Genomic DNA, 22,393 nt, shown 5'->3' with positions numbered 1-22,393 from the left:
ATTATGCAAATCCATGCATAACTAGAGAAATCCAGCCAAGAATGAAACCATAGCTAACCTAATCCACACACTTAGCACCTACAGACTAGCTAAGGCCATCGACATTAGACAAATCATTGTCTATTTGATTTCAACATCAAAAGCTACCGGAAATCCAATAAATGAATCACCAGACAACATTTGGTAAGCAACAAGAAGCCATCGGATAGGGGAGCCATCCCAGGGCAAGCACTTGTATACCGCCAGTGGTCACCTCAACCCTTAACCAATTCCAAGCAAAGAAACCATGCACGGATATCATCACCCCAGTAGGGTTCAAAAGGAGGGTTAGGGTACACAACCAGGTGTTGGCATCCATCTAACCCTACCAAATCCATTGAGATGATCATCACTGAATCTCAGTTCACATCATTTATCCATTTAATCAAGCAAGGATAAACAGATAAATGAAACAGACAAGCAATTGATGCACCAAAGTCTTGCCAATAATCAAATGGATCATGACAGGCATCAATTGATGCTTAAGCAAGCAACAGCACACACCAAGCCAGGCCCGTGTGATACACAAGAGAGCAACAAGTGAGGCACAGACACCAAAGGGCAGCTGTTTCAAGCAACTGGTGATCATATGAACACCAGAGGCTTGATAGAGCATGCTACTGCATACTAGAACTCATTCTAGGCAATTCACATATAAACAGATAATTACATAACTGAACAATTGCCTCACAGATAAGAGCATCAGGCTTTATAATTGTATCCAGAAGCACATCAAAGGCTTGATGAACCAAAGGATCACAATATACAAGATAAGCACATGACAATTTATCACTGAATCACACTGCTAAGCCAACAGTACAGCTCAATGGAGCATAATCATGAATCTGAACTCAATGAACCAGCCCAGAGGCACTGGCACTTGCAAGTATGCAAGGATTAACCACCACAATCAAGCCAGGGACAAGATTAAGCACACACAGGATGCCCTAGTGACAGTAAGAATGAATAGGTGCATGCCATTAAGCCATGAGCATCACTGATGCTCATGAGCAATCACGGGAGGGCCACGACCAGAGATGAAAATGAACAGAAATAGCTAGGAAGCACAGAAGCATGGTAATCACAGCAGTAAGCTAAGCATAGCAGATTCACAGTAGAACAGCAACTTAAGCTATGGCCATGGCAGTAGAGCAACCACAGCAGCTAGCCAGAAGCGCCGCAGTAGCACACACGCGAGCACAGCAAGCACAAGCAGTAGAGGCAGGCCAGCGGCGGGGCTAGTCGAACAGGAGCAGATGCAGCAGAGGGATAGAGAGAGAAAAGAGGCGTAGAACACTCACCGGTGAGGTGAGCCAGCGAACACGGCCGTGGCGGCCACAGCGGCACACGCCGGGCGAACGGCGGCGCCAGCCAGGCCAGGCCGCGGCGGAGAAGCAGCACCGGCACCACCACGGCGAGGCTCGCGGTGGCGATACGGCGCCTGAGGCGCCAGGAAGAAGCCCACGGCTTCTCCAGCGCACGGCGGCGATGAGCGCCGAAGAGCCCGGCGCACTGGAGGGTCGTGGTCGAGCGAACAGGAACGCGAGCGTCGATCGACGCGGACCACCGTGTCCGCCGTCGAGAGGCGGTTCGGATCCACCTAACCTCACCGGCGGCGACGGCCGGAGTTGGTCGGGGTAAATCGATGAAGGGCGGCGGCGACGCAGGATCGCCGCAGCCCGTGAGGGCTAGGGTTCGTGTGCGAGTGGGGGAGAAGGGGTCGGTGCGACCGACCGAGCCACTAGTGGCTCGGGTTAGGGTTAACCCGCCGGGCCGCACCGACAGGTGGGCCCGGGGGCAATTCGATCAATTCATAAATCCAATAAATACGTAACTTGGAAATTATATAAGAAATGCTTAATAGCTCTAAAAAATAATTAAAAATATGAAAATAGATCAGCATAAAATTCTCTATCATAATAAAATACAAAGGGGAATTTTTGAAGACAATTAAGAATGAGCCTTAATTTGAGGATTTAAATAATCATTTAAATCACACATATAATTTTCAATAATAAAAATAAGTCCATTAATGCCTTTGGACTTTAAAACACCTTGACAACATTTCAAGGTTGGATTTACCCTAAATCAAGTATCTCTAAGATGTTCTTAGTATCTAACCTCTCATAAAATAACAACGACATCGGAAGGGGGAAACAAACCCTAAAACTGGAATCATGCATTATTGCTTCTTTAAACATTGCCCTTATCGGACAATGATGCTATTTTTCGAACAAGAGGACAAGGGTCAGTCCATACCTTCCAACCGCAGAACTTTGCGGTGTTCGTGCAAGTTCATCACTTGCTCATGTCATTTGAGTATTTCTATCAAATTACTTGCAAAGTATTATGGTTATCACTATTGCACAAAAATCAAAACCACTACTTTCATAACTATGAATATGACTAAGTGGTGGGCAATGGAACCATGGATTGTGTTGATATGGTGGAGGTTCCATTGCACGGGCTTGTATCCATCTAGGATTAAACAACAAATGTCGCCAGTGATTCTTGTGCCGTAATATCCGTGTTAACCATAAGATCCGGAGTGGGACGGAGTAGTCAAAAGTGTTTCCACCTCTCGTTCATCAACGGATGCGCTTTACCGTAGACACTTGTATCCGTCGGGGCAAGCGGTGGGCTGGGGAAGCCTTAAGTCCCCACGGCATAGTCCGTAGACACTTGTCGCTCGAAGTGCAAGCGGTGGGTCGGGGAGGCCTAAAGGCCCCACGGTATTGCGGTCTATGATGGGTTGCGGCTACCGGCGAAGGAGTTTGGTTCGATCCCAAACCGTTGTCGTGGTCGGGGTCCATCCTTAAGTGGTATAAGAGGACCGACGAGGACCCAGGGTCGGGGTATGCAACAAAGGGTGGGTGTTCGAGGTAGCGGAGGAACATAATTGGCTAGACCTTATACCGGGCCTCACACCGAAGGATGTGTGGACGGGAAAGCTGCCCGGTTGGCACCAAGGTTAAGATCTCTTATGGGTAAAGCAACACACCTCTGCAGAGTGTAAAGAATCGTGACTCGTCACTCCCTGTTCCGGGATTGAGGAACTGCGAACGCGGCCGGAAAGGAGCTCCATGAAGTTCTAGTAAACCGGTGAAGGCCGACGGACATAGCTCTTTGAAATAAAAGCAATCTATTGAAGAAATGTTTATCAAAACTTGCATTGGTATTAGACTTTCCGGTCTAATATCGTAGCTAGTGCATTAAACACCTCTTATCTATAATGAACTTGTTGAGTACGCTCGTACTCATACCACTCTTAAACCCCATGCTTAGATTGTCCGAACCATCCGGAGGAGGACGACGACAACCATGATGGAGCCGAGATCATCGGCTACGAGGAACCGGACCTCTCGGGAGGAGTGGAAGGCGTAGACTACATCATAGTCTATGGATCCGGAGAGGCTTCCGGAGGAGAACAAGCCTAAGGATATCAGGAGGAGGAGTAGTAGCCGAGCAGCGCGAACTCTTACTATTTAGCTGCTCGTTTAAATAAATGTTTAGTTTAATGAGACAATGGTATTGTAAGTTAAGTTGGGTTCGCCCGAACCCAGGAGTTATCCTCTCAGAACCCAAGAGGAGCTCCGAGACGACTTGTGTATGTATATTGTAATAATATGTGAATGAGTTATGGACCTTGCTATGTTCTGTTGTACTACTCTGAGGGATGTGATATTTGCGGAATGGTACTTCGCGAATGTTATATCAACGACTGGCATACTACAACATGCAGTGGTATGCAGGGTCACCACAGAATATGCATCAATAAACTACAAAGTTCATGCATGCATTTTACATGCATCACTCGCCAACCTCGTTGCTCATTGAGTGACATCAATCTCTTCGTGTCCTCTTCATTGCGAGCTCGAAGATACACCGCCCCAAACACACGAATCATCACCTTGGCAAACATAGGCACACACTCGAGAGTACTATTTTTGTCAATGAGAAGATACTCACGGATGTATCCCGCTGGAATGACATAGGCAATCATTCACATAGTTGTCGAGATCACTTTCAGACGAGGTAAAGCCAATCATCCCGGTCGGTAAAAGAAAAGAGAATTTGCCTCGCAAGTTTCAACAATCTTCGCGAACAAGTCTCTACACATTCGGTATCGCCGGTAAAAAAGATTAGGCATGTACATAAGTACCTCAACAAAGTAATCACGCATGATCATTTCATGCCCGAGCACGCGATTCCGTAGGATGCATAGATCGACTCACCATGGACCATTTTTCTTTTTCTCCGGGACAATTTTTTGCAGCAAAAATCGTAAAAAGCAAGTTATTATAACATCTCTAGCAAAATCCGTATAACTGGGCAAACCCTTAAAATAACTAACTTTTAAGGTTTGGGTGAAAAAAATGGCCACAACAAATACTGTATAACTCGACTAACCGGTAATTCTTTATATTCATAGTCGTAGAGGCCATTTCCACGGGGCCCTCTAAAATGGTCGACGGTTGGCGGGAGGGAACTTTCTACCCTATTGTTGCTGGACCGTCGCTGGATTCACCAAATCTAGCCAAATTTCACCAGAGTTGCCAAAATCCGAGCACGTATGAGTCCTTAACGAGTCATTCTCACCGTCCTCGTCAGTTGAATTAACTCGAATCACACAGAATCAAGAGGACGGGTGAGCGGCGCGGCGGGCGGGTAGGCAACGCGCAGGGCTGGCGGGGCAGGTAGAGCGCACAATGGCTGGGCGCGGCCGGCAGCCGGAGGGCGGGATGATCAGGCGGCGGAGATGATGGTCGCGCAGAGAAGAAGAGATGGGGAGAAGTGAAGAGAAAAAGACAATTGTTTTAAAAGGATGAACTCATGTGGATCTTTAATGAAATATTCCGTTTTACAGTGTCCTTTTGCAGGGTCTGATGTACAAGAGCATTTTGAATCTTTAAATTGTGTTTTAAACCGACTCTTATACAGTAGCTGATTCTATACGGGGTCTGACTCAATCGGACGCTGGGGGCAACTCCCATCGTGTGGCAACAAACTACTCCTACTAGTCCGCCGGAACGCGATCCCTAGTCCCTTCCTCTCCCCACTTCCGGACCTAGACCTGCCGCCGACGCCGACGCCCAACTCCGGCCCCTCCGCCTCCACCCCGCCTCCACCGTCCTTCCCCTTCTCCCCCGCCCCACCGGACTGCTGCCGTCTCCACCCCGTTCCAGTCCGTCAATTTGAGGTACGGCTAGGTTTTTTCCCCATCCAGCGATCGATTCTCTTTGTCAAATCGATCCCACTAGGGAGGAAGGGGACCTTCACGGTTTCCGGGTAGATCCGCCCCTCCTTCCGCCCGGCCTCGGCTAATGCCCTAGCTTCTGTTGTCCCGCAGCAGGGGGAGGGACGGCGGCGACGGCGAGCTCTGATTAATTTCGCCTCCAGTTGATGGTACAATGAGCGGCCACAACACCCGCAACAAGAACAAGCGGCCACGGGCCAACGATGACTCTTCCGCTAGCCCCTCCCGCGCCGTCCTCAAGTATGTACTACCGCGCGCGCATTGCATTCTTTCTTCCCTTTGTACAGATTCGACACAGTTGAAAAAAAAAACAAGAAGTTTCAGGTTCCAATGCATGTTCTCTGTTTCTAATGTGTCTTTGCTTGGGGGTGCTGCCTGCAGGAGGATACATTCCTCGGGCGCCGTTACGCCGGACGACATCCGGCAGCTCTACAACGTCTGCAAGCCGGCCTGCCAGGGCTGCCACGGGAACACCAAGGACTCGCCCAACTGCTTCTGCGGGCTGGTCCCCGCTGGCGCCGGCGGCGCGAGGAAGGCCGGCCTATGGCAGAAGCTCAGCGAGCACGTCCGGGGCCTCGGCCCCGACCCGTCCAAGGACCTCCGCGACTCCACCGAGACGCCTGCCGGGCTGACTAATCTGGGCGCCACGTGCTACGCCAACAGCATACTCCAGTGCCTCTACATGAACACCTCCTTCCGCGCAGGCATCTTCTCTCTGGAGCCAGACACCCTGGAGAAGCACCCTGTTCTCGATCAGCTTGCCCGGTTGTTTGCGCAGCTGCACTCCAGCAAGATGGCTTTCATCGACTCGGCGCCTTTTATCAAGACGCTGGAGCTGGACAACGGCGTTCAGCAGGACAGTCACGAGTTCCTCACCCTGTTTCTGTCTCTGCTCGAGCGCTCGCTCAGCCACTCCAAGGTCCCTGGCGCTAAAGCTATCGTGCAGCATTTGTTCCGCGGGAGTGTGTCGCATGTGACCCGGTAGGCAAATACCCCAGATGCATTTCCAAACCACATTTTGCGAGTCCTTTCAAGGTTGAATTTGGAAATGGAAGGGGACTCAACTTTTTTGTTTTTTTGCTTCTGGAAGGTTTTACATTTTCAAGATTATTATTGCAGTGTGCTGTCTTTTTGTTCTCTCATATCAAGTCTTCTGTACTCGCTTCATTATTTTGCATGATCTGGTGCTTACTGCTTAGATGAGCTATTGTGCTCAGGCAGAAACTGTGATTTTGTTACCTAAGTAATATGACATGCTTAATTTTGTGGAGAAACTGATGTCAGACATTTTATGCTTAAGGTGTTCAATATGTGGAAGGGATTCTGAAGCGTCTTCAAAAATGGAAGACTTCTATGAACTGGAGCTGAACATTAAAGGTTTAAGCAGTTTAGAAGAAAGTTTGGACGACTACTTGAGTGTGGAGGCGCTGAATGGGGATAACCAATACTCCTGTGAGGCATGTAAGAAAAGGGTGGATGCCACTCGGTGTATAAAACTTCGCTCGCTCCCTCCTGTTGTTAATTTTCAGCTCAAGCGTTATGTCTTCTTGCCAAAGGTGATATACCCTGCTCTGAAGCTACTCCATAGTTTTTTTCTCCATAGATTCCTTCCACTTCTGTCTTGTGTGCTTTCTCTCTTTTTGTGCAAGATTTTTTTCTAACTTATTTCATCCCCAGACAACAACGAAGAAAAAGATATCTTCAGCATTCAGTTTTCCGGGGTGCTTAGATATGGGAAAGCGGTTGTCAGACCCTTCATCTAATTACACCTATGACCTTGCTGCTATTTTAATTCACAAGGGTAGTGCTGCCAATAGTGGGCACTATGTGGCACATATAAAGGATGAAAGTAGCGGTCAGTGGTGGGAGTTTGATGACGAGTGTGTATCCAAACTTGGTTCTCATCCTTTTGGTGAAAAGCCAGCCAAGTCATCTGACAAAGCTGAACAGAAATCTCAAGGTACTTCTACAGAAGGTTCTGTTTCAAATGGCAGTAACAATCATGAGGCTGCATCGACTTCTGCTATGGGAGAGATGTTTTCTTCCACAGATGCTTACATGTTAATGTACAAACGTTCAAGTAAGGATGACAATGGTGTTGAAAGCAACAATACTGTGGAAGCCAATACTAGTTCACTCCCACACCATTTTGTGGATGAAATTGGTGCGTTGAATGCATCATATGTAAAGGAATGTGAGGAGTACAAAAGTAAGAAAGATAGCTTTTTGGCCTCTGTAACAGAGAGGCGCCAGGAAGTAAAATCTATTCTGACAGAAGCACCTGCTACTCCAGACGATGATTCTTATTTTTGGATTTCAGCAGACTGGCTTCGCCAATGGGCAGACAGTGCTACCCCTCCCTCGTGAGTTCCCTAGAATTCCTTTTTATTTGTTTCCTTTATATCTGAATGCTTTATTACAGTGTCACGACAATAAAATCCATGGAAGTGTGTCTTCCTCAGTTCCCTTGATGCTGTGACCATGTTGTACTGTTGTAATGTTCTCTATCAATAGTGTTGTTGCTAGCTTGTCATGGCCCACACATCTGCTGAATGATAAATAAAAGATGGGCGTTAAATTGCATATGCTGCAATTAAGTATCTGAGACAGAATAACAAGTAGTCTCCAGGGTACCGACTCATGGACTAGTCACACGACTAGTTGAGGTTTTTGGTTGGAACACAAGTACTGATTCATAGACTAGTCTTGACTAGTGGAGCAACTCTTATTCCTTCTGATTACGTCTGTTATATTTTACATTCATTTATTGAACGGACACACCAACCCTCATAGTAGATTAAAGTCTTCGTAATGTCATCATCTGTCTGTACTGCTAGGTTTAATCTATGCTTGGATCATTAACTTGGAAGGAGCGGCTTAGTCTTGTAGTTAACATCAGCTATTGCTAGTTGCTAATATTGTCCATTTTTAAGCTCTTGGTTAGATGATTAGATCAGATTTTCATTGCATGTATATATATTTTTGGTTGGTTAAAACAAGACTTTGGCCATTCATGTGACTCAGATTTGATGTCATTAGATTTGTATTAAAAATAATACTGCACGATTGCGATTTTGCATCATATTAACCACATAGTAGTGAACTACTTGTTTGTCAAAGCTCTGCCTTAACTTTTAACCAATCAAAATACTCCTTATATATATCTAGACAGAGGAAGTAGTATGAAAGTGGTCTACTCTCTTCTGTACGTCTAAGAAAATTTCAGCATCGTATGTCTGAGCTTGAGCACATTTACCAAATTACTGGTAAATCGACCAGGAGTATATTTTACATTGCATGTTTTTACACAATTCATGATCAGTAACGAGAAGCAAACCGTAGACGAATTAAGCTCAAGTCTAGAATGTAATGATAGTGAACCATTTTGGCGCACAATAGTCTTGTGGAACATGTGTTCTCCGTGATATAAGTGCTATATGTGGCGATTCTCTAGATTTCCCTGCTGAAAATTTTGTATGGCTACACCTTGCCAGGGCTGTTCAAAATAGGGTTATGGTCAAACCGTAGTTCATTTTTTGAACTAGATTAGCAGCTATGTTGATGAAGGAACATGAACTACACAGCTTGCCGCTGGGTTTCACCTGAAACTGTTTTTGGACAGCCATACTACTCTTTGTTGCACATATATTCTTCTCAAAAGATGTAGTCTCAATCTCAAGATATCCTTACTACCACTTCATTTTGGTTCTGCAGTTCCATTGACAACAGTCCAATTCAATGTGAACATGGAAAGGTTCCAGCATCTAAAGTCACATCGATGAAGCGATTGTCGGCTAAAGCTTGGGCGAATCTACTTTTCAAGGTAAGAAATTGCTCCACTTACTTGTATTCATTTCTAAGAATCGTTCCCTCAGATTGTTCCAGAGTAATTGTTTGCTATTCGTGAGAATGTCTTACTTTCAATTATTTGCAAGAACACTATGTTTTGTGCCCAGTTCTGAACGTCTAATGCTACTGGAATCTTCTTGGTGAATATTGCTTACATTTTCATTGGAAATATACTAGTATGGAGGAGGACCAACACTCAGCAAGGATGATGCTTGCATGGAGTGTCTCAAGGATGGAGCAAAAACTGCAGTGTCTGCTGATGTCTATCGTGATCGAAAAGCATCATTAAAAAATCTTGCAGAAGCAGCGCTTGCAGGAAGTATTCCTGAAGGTCCTTCTAACTTTGTTTCGAAGGCATGGTATGGAAAGGACATCCTTGTCTCAGTTTCTGGTCTTTCTTCTGTATGCGACTTGGTGAAGCTGATATTGTTTTAATACACTTAAAATTATTCTCCTCAACTGCTGCCTTTGTAGAGCTATTTATATATAACTACACTATTCTGCTTATATCCCTATCCAATTTGTGTTTCGTTGTAGTGATGTACTATAGTGTGTCTATGTAAGAATTCTTATCTGCGATTCCACTAACAAGAGTCATATTTAAAGTTTGTATCTTTGTGTTTACCTTTTACCTTTTAAAGGTTGTTGCTCAATGTAAATTTCTTTTTGTACAATACTGCAACCACTATCTAACATGCTATATTATGCTATGCCCTGGTAATATGTTTCTTGTAGATGGACAATGCATTTCCACTGTGTTATCAATCATCATAGTTTTTTTATTGAGTTTACCTAAGTATGTCTGGCAGTTGTTTTATGAATTTTACACTCCAGTCTTATACTGATCTGCTTTCCTGGTTGCTCCCAGGTTGACCCATTGGTTGCGAAGGAAAAATGTGGATATCAATTCTGATGCTGATAATGGACCAACAAGTGCTCTAAGATGCAGCCATGGGAATCTTCTTCCAGAGCACGCTCCTGGGGCAAAGCGGGTATCGGTGCCGGAGAGCCTGTGGATGTTTCTATATGAAACCAGCAGTGCAAGGAAAGCTGACGATATTGTGACTTTTCCGTCAGATTGTCAACCATGCGAAATTTGTGACCAGAAATTGTCAGTTGTCGCTTCTGTCGAGGATAATCTTAGGTGAGCAAAGAATACAAAAGATTTCTTAATGTGAGATAATGGGTTGTTCACTTGAAGTTTATCTTTGATATTAATAATATTCTTTTGGCACGGTATTAATCTCTCCAGAGCGGTGAAACTGAAGCAAAGACAGAGACACGAAAAGTTAATATCTGGTAAAGGCTTAGCACTTCACCCTGGGGAAAAATATTATTTGGTTCCTTCCTCATGGTTGTCGGAATGGAGATCTTACATTACAGCGACTGGAAAAAATGTTTCTTCATTACCCGAGCCTCAAAGTCTTGAAGCTGCTATAAATTCACTTAAATGTGAGAAGGTAAACTAACTCTGTCTCGGTTTTGCTGACTAGTCCTGTACGTGTGTTTTGTTCTGAAAAGGCCAGAAAAGACTACAACTCTAGTATGTAAATTCGTAGATGGCTTGAAGTTTACTTGCTATTCTCCTATTGTGAAATCGTTAGATGATTATTAGTATTTTTTTTGTAAAGAATTGGTGGAGATATCATTACATTATGACCTGTGAACAAAATCATGGTAGAAATTGATTGCCAGGATAATCTGGGCAAGGATTTACAGTTTTGCACCGAATAAATGATTTTTAATCCACCGGTAAGGTAGTGTGATATACTGCTATACCAGTTTGGTTCACTGAGTGAGGTCCAACAGTCGTACATATATAATGCTGCCCTTATATATGTCTCCCAGTGACTTACTGTAGAAATATAACAATTCTACAAAAGCAATGCTAGATGCTTGAATGGGATAATCATCCTTAGAGGGCACAAATATAAGCACGCATCATAATTACCTTACAATTTGTGGCATCACACATGTTTGCTTCTCTTGCTTAGTTGATGTAATAGTAAGAATTCAAAATTCACAGTAAGTTTTATTATCATATTGTGTCAATGTGTGGTTTTGCTAGTGTTGTGAAGGTTTAGTTTGGTACTAAGTGATATTTTAGAATTTGATTTCCCCTTTAATTGATATATGTCTGGTGGGTAACTGATGCATGGTTGTTTTTCATTTTCATATGTTTAGCATAGGTCTGTATCAGACTCCATTTATTTTCCCGACTGTAATTTGCAATATCGGTACCTTTGATCTCTAGTTATTTGGCATAAACCGTATACTATTTCTTGTTGATTATCTTGGTCATTTTTCAGCATTCAAGATTATTGCAAAGGCCTTTGGATCTAGTTTGCAAGCGTGGGAGCATCACTCAGAAAACATCGAATGTAAGCTCTTCTTTTTTAGAACTTCTCTTTTCTACCTCTCCTCTCTCTCGTGTAACTTCAAGATACTTGTAGCCTGTGCAGTATGACCTTACTATATATGCGTCCTTCAGCTACTTTCATGTCACCTCTTGTTTTTAAAATTTATTGTCTGTTTGGCAGTAGTGCTCATTGGGCCAACTTGCTTTGGGGAGTGAAATTACAATGGCGACTCCCAGATTGAAAACTTGAGCTCCAGCTTTTTAGTTCAGATGCACGTGTGGATATTCCCTATGATGTTCTGTTCCTCATTCAAATATGAGACATCAGTTTTCAAACTACTATTTTTTTTTCTTAAAGTTTGTATGGATCTGTTGAGGCAAATCTAATGAAGCTCTAATGAATACAAATGCATTGTGATACTAGATAGAAAATATGAAGCCCTCGCACAATTGTGTTAGTTGCTTTCCACTGCTGCTGCATTTGTCCAACAATCTTTAATTTGGGCCCTTATTTTGTTGATATGTGGCATTGCAAGATGAAAACAAATAGTCTGGATATAGTGCACTAACTATGTTATTTGTTTTGTTTGCAGACTGATGGATTAGCAATCATCTCAGCATCTGATTGGATGTCATTTTGTGAGGAGTGGAATGTAGCACATGCAGATGGTACATGTGCTGAAATTGTTTTGAGCAAAAGCTCTCAAGATAAACTGCACGAGTCACCTGAAGCAAGGGTAATGTTGGACGAACATCCAGATCAGTCTATTAATGATGCAAATGGTGATTTGGAGGACAGTACACCCTATGTCAGAACTGATCCTGAGGTAAACAAAATGTTCTGGAGTCAATATATGCTGTGTGCTAAGAGGTAGATATCACTGGATTTACAATAGTTGATTTGCATGGTTGGTTGACCTATGTTAATATGTCTAATTATCAGATGGGCAACATATCACCTTACAGGTTTGCACACTTGATTAGTTAAAATATAAGAATGGGAACAAGTAAGCAACAGCACTACCATGAACAGATAATGAACAAGAAACTGCATCAATAGAAGTTGGAGCAAACTAATAGCATTTGCCATATTATTGAATGAAATTTGAAGAATGCTATTGATGTCGTATAAAATAGACCAATGGATCAATGCTCTTCTTTCACGTGGGTTAGTCCTGATGAAATTATGTTACAAGAATTAAAAGCAATTCTGCCTTGTTAGTATAGTATCATGTGAAGCAAACAATGGTACTACAGCATTCTTTTTCAACAGCTGTCCTATAAATCATCTCAAGTCGCAGCTGTGAAAGCCTAGAATCTTGATTCTTATGCTTCACAGATGAGCTTAATTGATTAGGTTCAAGTTCAGATCCAAGGATTTAGCTGAGTGGTGTTTACCAGAAAGTTAATTTTTTGAAGGCAATCACCCGTTGCGCGAGTCCCAAATCTCTTCCATAGGGTGGTAAGAGGGGCGAATTGCCATACTGATTACTGTAGAAGGGAGGTGCGATAGTGAAGCGTCTTAAAGAATATTGGCAGGAGTCTGAATGCTAGGTAGACCGGGCAGATCACATGTAGCTGCTGCAGTGGGGCAGGTGAAAAACAGGGGTGTCGTGTTCTCGATAGGGGAGGTGCACTGAGGATAGGAGGTGCTGTTTATAATTTTGTGGTGCAGGTTTACTCTTGTGTTCGGGCGATCTAGACATAAGAGCCAACCGTAGATCTGAACTTTGTTCGGAACGTATGATACCCATGGGCACAGACTTCTGGCCTGGCGAGCTGGGTGAGCTTTGCAAGCACCCTTGTTGAAGACGGAAGTGCTGTTAAGGAGGCACCGGCTGTTCGGTTCATATGACAGCGCGACAGCCTGCAAAAAAGAGCAGTGGGCAAGCTGTTCTGCGGGTGCCGCATTAATTAGTTGTGCACGCAGGTTTTTTTCCAGTCCATCATGAAAATCTGGTTGACAAGCAGAGGGGTTGAGGTCGTGGGTGAGAGGGGGGAGGCCAACTGCTAAGGGTTCAGGCAACAGCCATATGTCTAGGCGGTAGAATTTAGAACGACTGTTATGAAGGGCACACTGGGTATTTTGGTAGAGAGTGTCAAAGTGTTCATGTATGTCAGAGGATAGAAGGTTTAGTTGTTACTATGAGGGAATTGGAAAGGAGAGTGATGCACGAGCAAATGTTACCAAGGTAGGTGTGGGAGTACCAGAGTAGTTTGTGTAGGCTAATTTAGGAGGTGTGTATTTTGGATATGAATGTTTTTTATTGCGAAGATAATTTTCCAGAAAGTTAATATTCCTGTAGTACTTGATTTAAATCCAGCGTTACTTTCAAGCAATTGAAGACTTGCACATATATGATGCACTTCCCCATATTTCTTCCTAATTCTACTTCTGAATTTTGTATGCTAGGTTTGTGAAGAATGTATTGGGGAAATAGAGAGCTGTGCATTGGTGGAGAAACTCAATTACCAGGACGAAGATATTCATGTTTATCTGGTGCGTGGAAAAGAAGCACCAAAATCAATTAGAGAAGCATCTTCAGCTGTTCCTGTTCCAGATCGTCGGACTTCAAAGCGTTTCCGGAGAACAACCACAGGGAACTCAATCAGTTTGAAAGTCTCTGGTTCTACAACAGTCTATCAGTTGAAACTCATGATATGGGAATCTTTAGGGGTATGTCATGCACATCCAAGATATTATTTACGCAAACAGCCAAGGAACTGTTTATTTGCTCATTGTGTTCCAGAAAAAAAAAGAAAAGACATTAGAATTCAAGAAAATGACTTTACAACTTAATTCTGTTTCAACTGAAAGAGGTTTTCTGAATTAGTATCAGATGTGAATCTTGCTTTAAAGTTAAAACCCTTCTGGACTGGAGAGGCCTTTTTTAATGCTATTGTTTCAACAGTTAATCCTTGCGGTTCAGTAATTTGATCTGTCAAAAAAAATTTGAACTTCAAACTTAAGCTTAACATTGTTAGCTGCAATCAACAAGTACCAGTGTGATTGGTCCCAGTTAAAAGTACTGGTGCTTATCGGTTGGCATTGTACCATTGTACCATCATAGTGGAGCACTGGAGCTATAGTTTGCACTTTCTATCAGAAATATATTGCCACCTTTTTTCAACAGCTTAGCTTTTGGGTTAACAGGTAAGTGCATGCAATTCAAAATGGCATCGGAGTATTTATTTCAAGACCTGGCCAATGCACTACTAATAAAAACAGCTGCGGCTTACATCATTCCCATTAAGGTCTTGATGAGCCTAGATGTGTGGGGAGTTTAGGAATTTGGAGCCACCTTCCCGCAACAACATAAGTTTTGGGTTAACTGGCGGCGCATGCAGTTCAATACTTGTGTGATCACCGATTTGATTTCATATTACTGGCAAGTCAATTGACAAATAACTTAGTGTTCACCTAAGGGGGATACAATTTTTTTCCAGATAATTGTTCAACTGTGCAAGAAGTAATCATATATGTACTCATGCTATAATCGTTTGCTTTCTCTCCAATTTATTTAAAGGATGACATGCACAGGTTGCTCTTATGTCTAGGTGCTGAAATCTTGCTTTGTTATGTTTTAATCGTGGTCCAAATATTGCTGTTGTCATATTTAGATTGTTAAGGAGAACCAGAAGCTTCATAAAGGCCCTCTTGAGATTGAAGATGATTTTGCTACTCTTGCTGATAAAACCATTTTCCCTGGGGATGTTCTATGGGTCAAAGACTCTGAAATGTTTGAGAACCGTGACATTGCAGGTGAAGTAACAATTACTGAGATTTGATATACCTGAAAACATGTGATTGTTGACCGTATTTTTTTTTTTTTGCTTTCCTACGAAATTGCAGATGAAATTTCAGGTCAGAAGTCTGATGTACTACCGGCTGAGGAAGGCTTTCGTGGTACACTGTTGACATCAAGTGTATCAACTCAGCTTTGTCAGGACATAGCATTGAGTGAATGAGTTCTCATCCCACATAAGTAGGCAGACCTGTATTCGCATCGCAACTGGTGACACTTGCTTAGAGGTGATCAAAATCTACTCCGCTCGATGTTTCTTTGTTTTTCTTAATAAACATCACAGACTAAAAAACTGTTGGCTTTCTTTCCATTTACTACGTTGTTCAACAATGGCTAGTTTGAGCGGGAGCTCAAACGAACCTAAGTTGGCGTTTGTGCTTGCTTCTAACTTGAGCTCAGCGTGGACAAAACTTGAGTAATCTAGAGCCAAAGCTTGTTAACATGAGAAAATATAATGCTATCTCATATGGAAATTTAGTAAGCTGGAATAAGTGTATGTGGGCTGTTAATAAACAATGTTGAATCAGGTATGAAAATTCCATATGTTTGACAAAGATGCCCAGCTCCCAGAATAAGGATCTGGATCTCGTTAGGCTTGTTTGCTCACTCTGCTAGGGCTTGATCGAGTTGAACTCAAATAGCTCGTCTAGCTTGCTCTGTTTTAACAGGCCTAACTAGATATGCAGCATGTATATGCACAGGTCTCATGATTATGACTTCTTTTGCGAATTATTAAGCTCTAGCTTCTATCTGTGCTTGGTCTAACTTCTGTAGCTACCAGCAAACTTTCTGGACGAACTTGATTCTACATCAAGTGCTCACGAGTTTACCTTTCGACCCTTTATGTTGTCCATTTTGAAGACCCTGTGTCTCCTTGAAGAAAAATACTCGGTTACTAACTTATGTTCTCTCTTGTACCTAGGATTCTGAGTGCATTGCTGTTCTCTCTTGTACCTACGATTCTGAGTGCATCCTTGGGTCTCGTGGTGGGTTTCTGCTAGCCGAGGCTGAATTCTTTTGTCTATGGTTATCTCCGTGCTTTGTCTTCTCAGTCTGTTGTATCCCAGGCAATGTGAGGGTAGAAAGAGGAAGAGATAGATGTAATTACTTTTCAGGTAGTTAACTATTTTCTGGGTAGCCTTGTTTTATTTTGTCACGACAGCTATTGGGAATTTCACTGTACCTGATGTGGGACGCCCATGTTGATGTTTGGCCAACTGAGACCTACACTCTGTAGTGCAGTTAGTAAGCTGCCTTTAGTTTTTGTATATTCAGGTCAGTGGTAAGTCCAACATATCAGCCAAGCCAGTTTACTTTGAACCGCAGTGTGGACTGATATGTTGGACTTACATAGAGTTTTGTGATGATGCACCTCACGTACTACCATTGCCATCTAAATAAGCAAGTGACTAAAACATGGACATTGAAATAAGTGACAAAGGAAAATGAATTTAAGCCGTTCAGTATAGAGGTTCGTACGTTCTAATTTCAGCTTCAACAATGTATCAACATCAGACCACTGTAATGTCTGGCTGAGGTTGCTGGAGCAGGAATACTGTCTCTAGGAGCGTTAAGGATTCGTTCATGTCTATGTGCACGTAAGGCAATCTTGTAATAATAATGGAATGAGTAATAGAGTGGACAGAGATTTGGTATACCCGAGCACCAGTGCTCCTGATTTTTGTAATAGGAGTATTTAAAATATATACTTTTGTGTTTTAAAATATCATAACTTTTATTCCATGGATACATACACATGTTCTGAATTACGTTGTATTTAGAGCTATGGAAAAATATCAAATTTGTGGCTGTGGCTAGGGATGAAAGATTCAAATTTTGTCAGTTTTTTTAGTATAGCTTAAAATACACCATATTTTTATCTGAAATTTACACCGTACCTTCAGAATGTTTATATGTATGTGCACATTTATTTTCAGATTTTTTAAAATCGTAGAACATGTTTTTTCAAAAATTAAGAGCACTTGTGCTCATGTGCCAGACACTTTTTATGAGTAATATCCTTACACAGTAGAGTGAATTCCACTTTTAGCCCGCAATTGTGCATTTGTGATACATATATTACTTCATTTAGTGGCACTTTTACCAAAATATCCCATGTACAAGATTTTAAACTTGATTTTACCGCAGATTAGCATTTTGCTTGTTTACTTTAGATATGACTGGCATGTCACATTTATGTGGTATGAAATAACGTGTAAAGATTAGAGGGCGTCGACGATCCTGTACAAACTTCTCTCATCCATTTCCATTCGTGTCGTCATCCACATTTTTGAACTCACAAAAGCTTTGAAAACAGAGAATCAATTTTTCACTAGTGCATAACTAGAGATAAAAAGTGGAAGTCACTCTACACAATGGACACTATTATAGTAGGAAAGTATACAAGCAGAAATTACTTTCGTTGCGTCTCATTAATCCCGTGCTAGGTGTCGGGTGACCGATCCTGTGCCTCGGATCGGTCGCACAACAGCCACTCGTTCCGCAAATCAGACGCTCGAGAATCAACGCCGAACGGGTCGCTTTCATCTCTGCTATGCATGTTCCATCTTTTATCCCGTTCCAGCTCTGCATGCAGGCGCATGAACGAGCCTTCCCACGTGAAGCCTATCTCGGGTCGCTTTCATCTCTGCTATGCATGTTCCATCTTTTATCCCGTTCCAGCTCTGCATGCAGGCGCATGAACGAGCCTTCCCACGTGAAGCCTATCTAGGCTGAGTGCTCTATTCCTGGCACACATGACTCAACAAAGCTTGCAGATGCATGGCGGTGCTGACATGGGTGGCTACGCCTGTACTACTTGCTACATCGCACCTAGCTCCACACACCTAGTTATTACATGTAAAAAATGTAGAAATATATTTTTGCAACAAATTGTATCAATATTATTTTGGAAGAAATTATTAAATACCAAATTGTTCTTGCAACATTTCCCACTCGCAATACAACAAATTAGTACACAACCATTTTCCGCAAAGAAAATTCAGATAAAAGTTACTGTCGTGGCTGTTGTGCTGCACGGGAGGAGAGCGTGCTATATTTTGGTCATCCGAGTAGAGCCAACCATGTGCTATTGTCGGGGATTTAGAACAGAAGTAATGTAACAAAAAGTTGGTGTTTACAACAATACTCGACAATGATTCCAACAAAAAATAATAGTTTGAACGCTGATAATTATCTGTACCAATAAATATCTGTACAACATATCACTAACATATTTACAACAATAAATAACAACAAAAACACCAGAATTGTTAGGTTTTTACAACAATAGTCAACCACGATTTTTACAAAAAAAAGAAAAATCCAACACTAAAAAATTCCCAAGCCAAAAATATCTTTACAACAAATCACAAGTATATTTACAATAATAATTAACAGCAAAACCAACCATTTTTTTGGGTGTTTACAACAAAAGTAACAACAAAGCCAACAAAAAATTGGGTGTTTCAATTATAATAAAAAACATTAACATTTTTTTGTGCTACAAACATTCACAACAAATCCGGTTGTGATTTACAACAATAATCCATAACTATCTCAAATAACTCCCTTAAATAATCCAACATTAGCAAAATTCTTGTGCAATATCTATTTGCAAATACATTCGTAAGTTGCTTCGACAAATTTTGTGGCAAAAAAATGTACCCACCCATTGGCATGGCGACCACGAATTCAGCTTGACAGAGTGTTGGTGCCACAAGATTCAGTGACCTCGGGCCCATTTTCTCTGGTCACTCGTGTGTTTGCAGCAAAAGGTATAGAGGTTTGTCAAAAATACAACATCACAAAATCTAATTAAATTTTCACCACTAAAGTTCTAATTAATCATTTCCATTTATTTAGCACTGCAATAAAAAATATGGTACATAGCTAGCTAGTGTCGTAATATTATCTGGGTCATAGCGGCTCCATATTTCTTTTGCAGCCCGTAGGCTAGTGGTAGTACCCTAGCTAGTCATCGAGTACTAGTGCTAGGCTGCTAGTAGTATAAGGGAAGCAGGAGCAGCAATGGTCTCCACGTGAGAAAAACAAGTTGCAAGGTGAGGAGAGAACGCGATATGAGCTCACTAGCTAGGTGCGGCTAGAAAAAGACGGCAGCTTGCTCGGCTGAGACCAGAGTAAACGAAGAGCGTGCGAGTCTGAGTCAGAACGACCGATCATGCATGCGACGCTATCGGTCGCCCAACCACAAGAATTTGTCAATTGCTCAAAAGCACCCATCATTACTTGGCACGTATATTAAACTACCAAAAAGAAACGGAGCGAATGAACTTGCGTGCTTTTATTATTGATGATATATGGTATGGAGTACTAGTTTCCGGGTGCAATTGACGGTCACTCAATGGATCTTTAGTCAGGGCTGCTCATGGTGAAGACTACATAATGTGTAGAAGCTAATATATGTACCGATCTTGTAGTGAGCTGCTTCGAAATAAACATGTCGGTGTGCTTGATTGATGCAGCACCCGGTCTCGTTATACTCCCATTTTCCATTTTTTATTTATTAAAAAGTAACAAGTATAGTAAAAATCAACCTAATTCATACATTTAATAAAATTACCACAAGCTTTGCACAAGTTTTACATTTTTCACTTCTATGTGTTGTAATCTTCGTTGTCATATTTCGTTAGCATCGGGACTTCTTGGTGTTGCGAAGAAGTCTTTCTTTTCCCTCCATGTGACATCTACTCACAAGCCGGATAATGGGTAAGTGATTTGGTCCGAAAACACATATGGAGAAAGTATACACAATGGGAAGCAAAGGGATCATAGCAGAGTACGCGTGGAAGATTTACCGTTGACCTCGGCGATGTTGGTGAAGTAGGGCACCGACGAACAGAAGGAGTGACTTGATTTGAGTCACCGAGGCGTAGACGACGGGTCGTGATTACGACAGCGGCGAAATGAAGTGACTTTTGGTCATCGTCAAGTGGTTGGTGGGTGACAATCCGACTGCACATAACCGAACCGAAACCAAAAACCGAACCGAAAAAAACCTAACTGTAACCAAAACTCAGTTATTTCAGTTTTGCAGTTAGGTTTAAGTTAGCAAAAGTGCTAACCATAAGTGACTCGGTTATTTCAGTTATTAACCGAAAAACTGCAATTTTACCGAAATTAACCGAAATACAACATCCCAGCCCAGCTCCAGTTTTGCCAAGGCCCAGCCCAATCCAACGAAGTCACAGACCAAATGAACACAGAAAGCAGTCACACACACACTCGCACATGCTGACAGTACTAATACCTAGGTGAGGTCCGTGAGGTGCGTTGCTCTTGCTCGCTTCAGTACTAATACTTGTGTTAATATTTGATACTAAACGCACCCTTCTTTGAAGCTGGAGCTGATAACCTTTTCCTTTTACTGCAGCCATGTCACACTTTGATGGTAGTACTCATGGCAGCCATGAAGCAAAATTTTCTACACAGGATACGACCCCATTAGCTGAACTATTTCCTTACAGACGTGTGAGATGTTCCCTGTAAATATATTATGTTATTATCTCATGATTATGTGAGTTGACAGAATATATCGTCTTGTGATTTTGTGACTATGCTTTGCTGGCTCAATTAAAATATCCATGCCAAAATTTGTACTTGTCCAGATAGACTTTTGTTATTGCCAAGAGTTGACTGTTATTAAAAATTTTGTGCCAAAATTTCTCTATCATTCAAAAATTCGCGTCAACTTTGGTTATTTTGGTTATTACTGAAACCTAACCGAAATTTATTGGTTTTTACCGAAACCGAACTGTATTCTCATACAAAATCGTATTTACCGAAGTACTGAAACTGTATTTACCGAGTGACCGTATTTACCGAACTGAATTAACCGAACGCGCAGCCGGAATTGTAGAGGTAGTATCTTACACTAGTACCATATGCTTGATACCGGTATACGATGCTACCCATTGTGACTAGTCATAATAGGAATTGGTGAACAAAGTGGTGGCTATAATTTCCCTATGCACTATGGTGTGCCCATCTACAAAATGACCCGCAAACTGGACGGTTTGGTCCTATCGCTCTCATATAAGCCACAAACGATTACAAGGCTGGCCCTAACATATCAGGGGGCCGGTGCAAGACCAAAAAAAGCTCTATACACAAGCAATAGAGAAAATTATTATATTTAATTTAATTAAAATTTAATCATTTAACATAATCTTGGACTCTACTCACGATCTTATTGCATTTCAGCATAAATTCTAGCTCTCACTTAGGTTTGCACTCCACATCTCTTCAACCTCACTACAAGAAAAGTTCTGATAGACAACGTCTCAAAATCGTCCGCTAAGGGGTATTTTTCGTCGCCCATGGGCCTAACCCGACGATATGGGTTCTGTTGTGGAAACTGCGTCAGGCAAAGTCCAACGACGTTTTTCGGTCCGTCGCGCTTGGGCGCCCTTCCGCCACGGAAAATCGGACCGTTGCGCAAGTGTTTCGGGAGCCCGTTGGCTGCGACGTCATGCAAGGCGACACGTGGCGGACGCCGGTTAGCGCGGTTAACGGCGTTAGCCGGCTGAAACCCCGTGGTAGATGGTAGGCCCACACGAGGCACTGCCACGTCTTAAGCGGGCCGGGCCGGTGACATAGTTTGACCGGTCAACTATATAGCTGGGCTGGCCCATTAGTTACGTGGGCCGGGCCTAACCTCTAAGGTTGATCTGGTCAAAACTTAAATGGGCCGGCCCATTTAACATGTGGGGTCCACCTTACGGCTCTGCGGGCCGGCCCAAGAAGCAAGTGGGCCGGGCCGAAACACGAGTGGGTCCCACTTTCTGTTAAAGGGCCGGCCCATTTAGTGTGTGGGGTCCACCGTGTAGCAAGTGGGCGGCCCAAAAACACGAGTGGGTCCCACTTTCCGGTTAAAGGGTCGGCCCATTTAGTATGTGGGGTCCACCATATAGCAAGTGGGCCGGCCCAACAAGATAGTGGGTCGGGCCAAAAACACGAGTGGGTCCCACTTTCTGTTAAAGGGCGGCCCATTTGGTGTGTGGGGTCCACCATATAGCAAGTGGGCGGCCCAACAAGATAGTGGGCCGGGCCAAAAGCACGAGT

General features: G+C 42.7%; 1 protein-coding gene across 1 annotated transcript; it reads left to right on the top strand.

The window, feature by feature from the left end:
- The first annotated feature begins 5,131 nt into the window (after nt 1-5,131).
- LOC124704689 (ubiquitin carboxyl-terminal hydrolase 26) lies at nt 5,132-16,569 on the top strand. The gene is made up of 15 exons (XM_047236960.1): nt 5,132-5,239; nt 5,390-5,536; nt 5,678-6,277; nt 6,597-6,852; nt 6,974-7,659; nt 9,011-9,119; nt 9,323-9,504; nt 10,014-10,289; nt 10,398-10,605; nt 11,455-11,526; nt 12,098-12,331; nt 13,918-14,181; nt 15,126-15,267; nt 15,358-15,537; nt 16,233-16,569. Exons 2-14 carry the CDS (start codon nt 5,451-5,453, stop codon nt 15,471-15,473), a joined length of 3,231 nt encoding a protein of 1,076 aa, XP_047092916.1. The 5' UTR covers nt 5,132-5,239; nt 5,390-5,450; the 3' UTR covers nt 15,474-15,537; nt 16,233-16,569.
- The last annotated feature ends 5,824 nt before the right edge of the window (nt 16,570-22,393 follow it).

Source organism: Lolium rigidum, chromosome 3 (genome assembly GCF_022539505.1).
Source record: "Lolium rigidum isolate FL_2022 chromosome 3, APGP_CSIRO_Lrig_0.1, whole genome shotgun sequence".
Lineage (NCBI taxonomy): Eukaryota > Viridiplantae > Streptophyta > Magnoliopsida > Poales > Poaceae > Lolium > Lolium rigidum.
This window is presented reverse-complemented; position numbering and strand designations above follow the sequence as displayed.

What these genes read in the sequence shown, in the direction of transcription:
- LOC124704689 (XM_047236960.1), top strand. Translation starts at nt 5,451, where the DNA reads ATGAGCGGCCACAACACCCGCAACAAGAACAAGCGGCCACGGGCCAAC. An exon ending in TCACTCAGAAAACATCGAAT is followed by an intron (nt 11,527 to 12,097) that starts GTAAGCTCTTCT and finishes TTTTGTTTGCAG; the next exon opens with ACTGATGGATTAGCAATCAT. An exon ending in TGAGAACCGTGACATTGCAG is followed by an intron (nt 15,268 to 15,357) that starts GTGAAGTAACAA and finishes ACGAAATTGCAG; the next exon opens with ATGAAATTTCAGGTCAGAAG.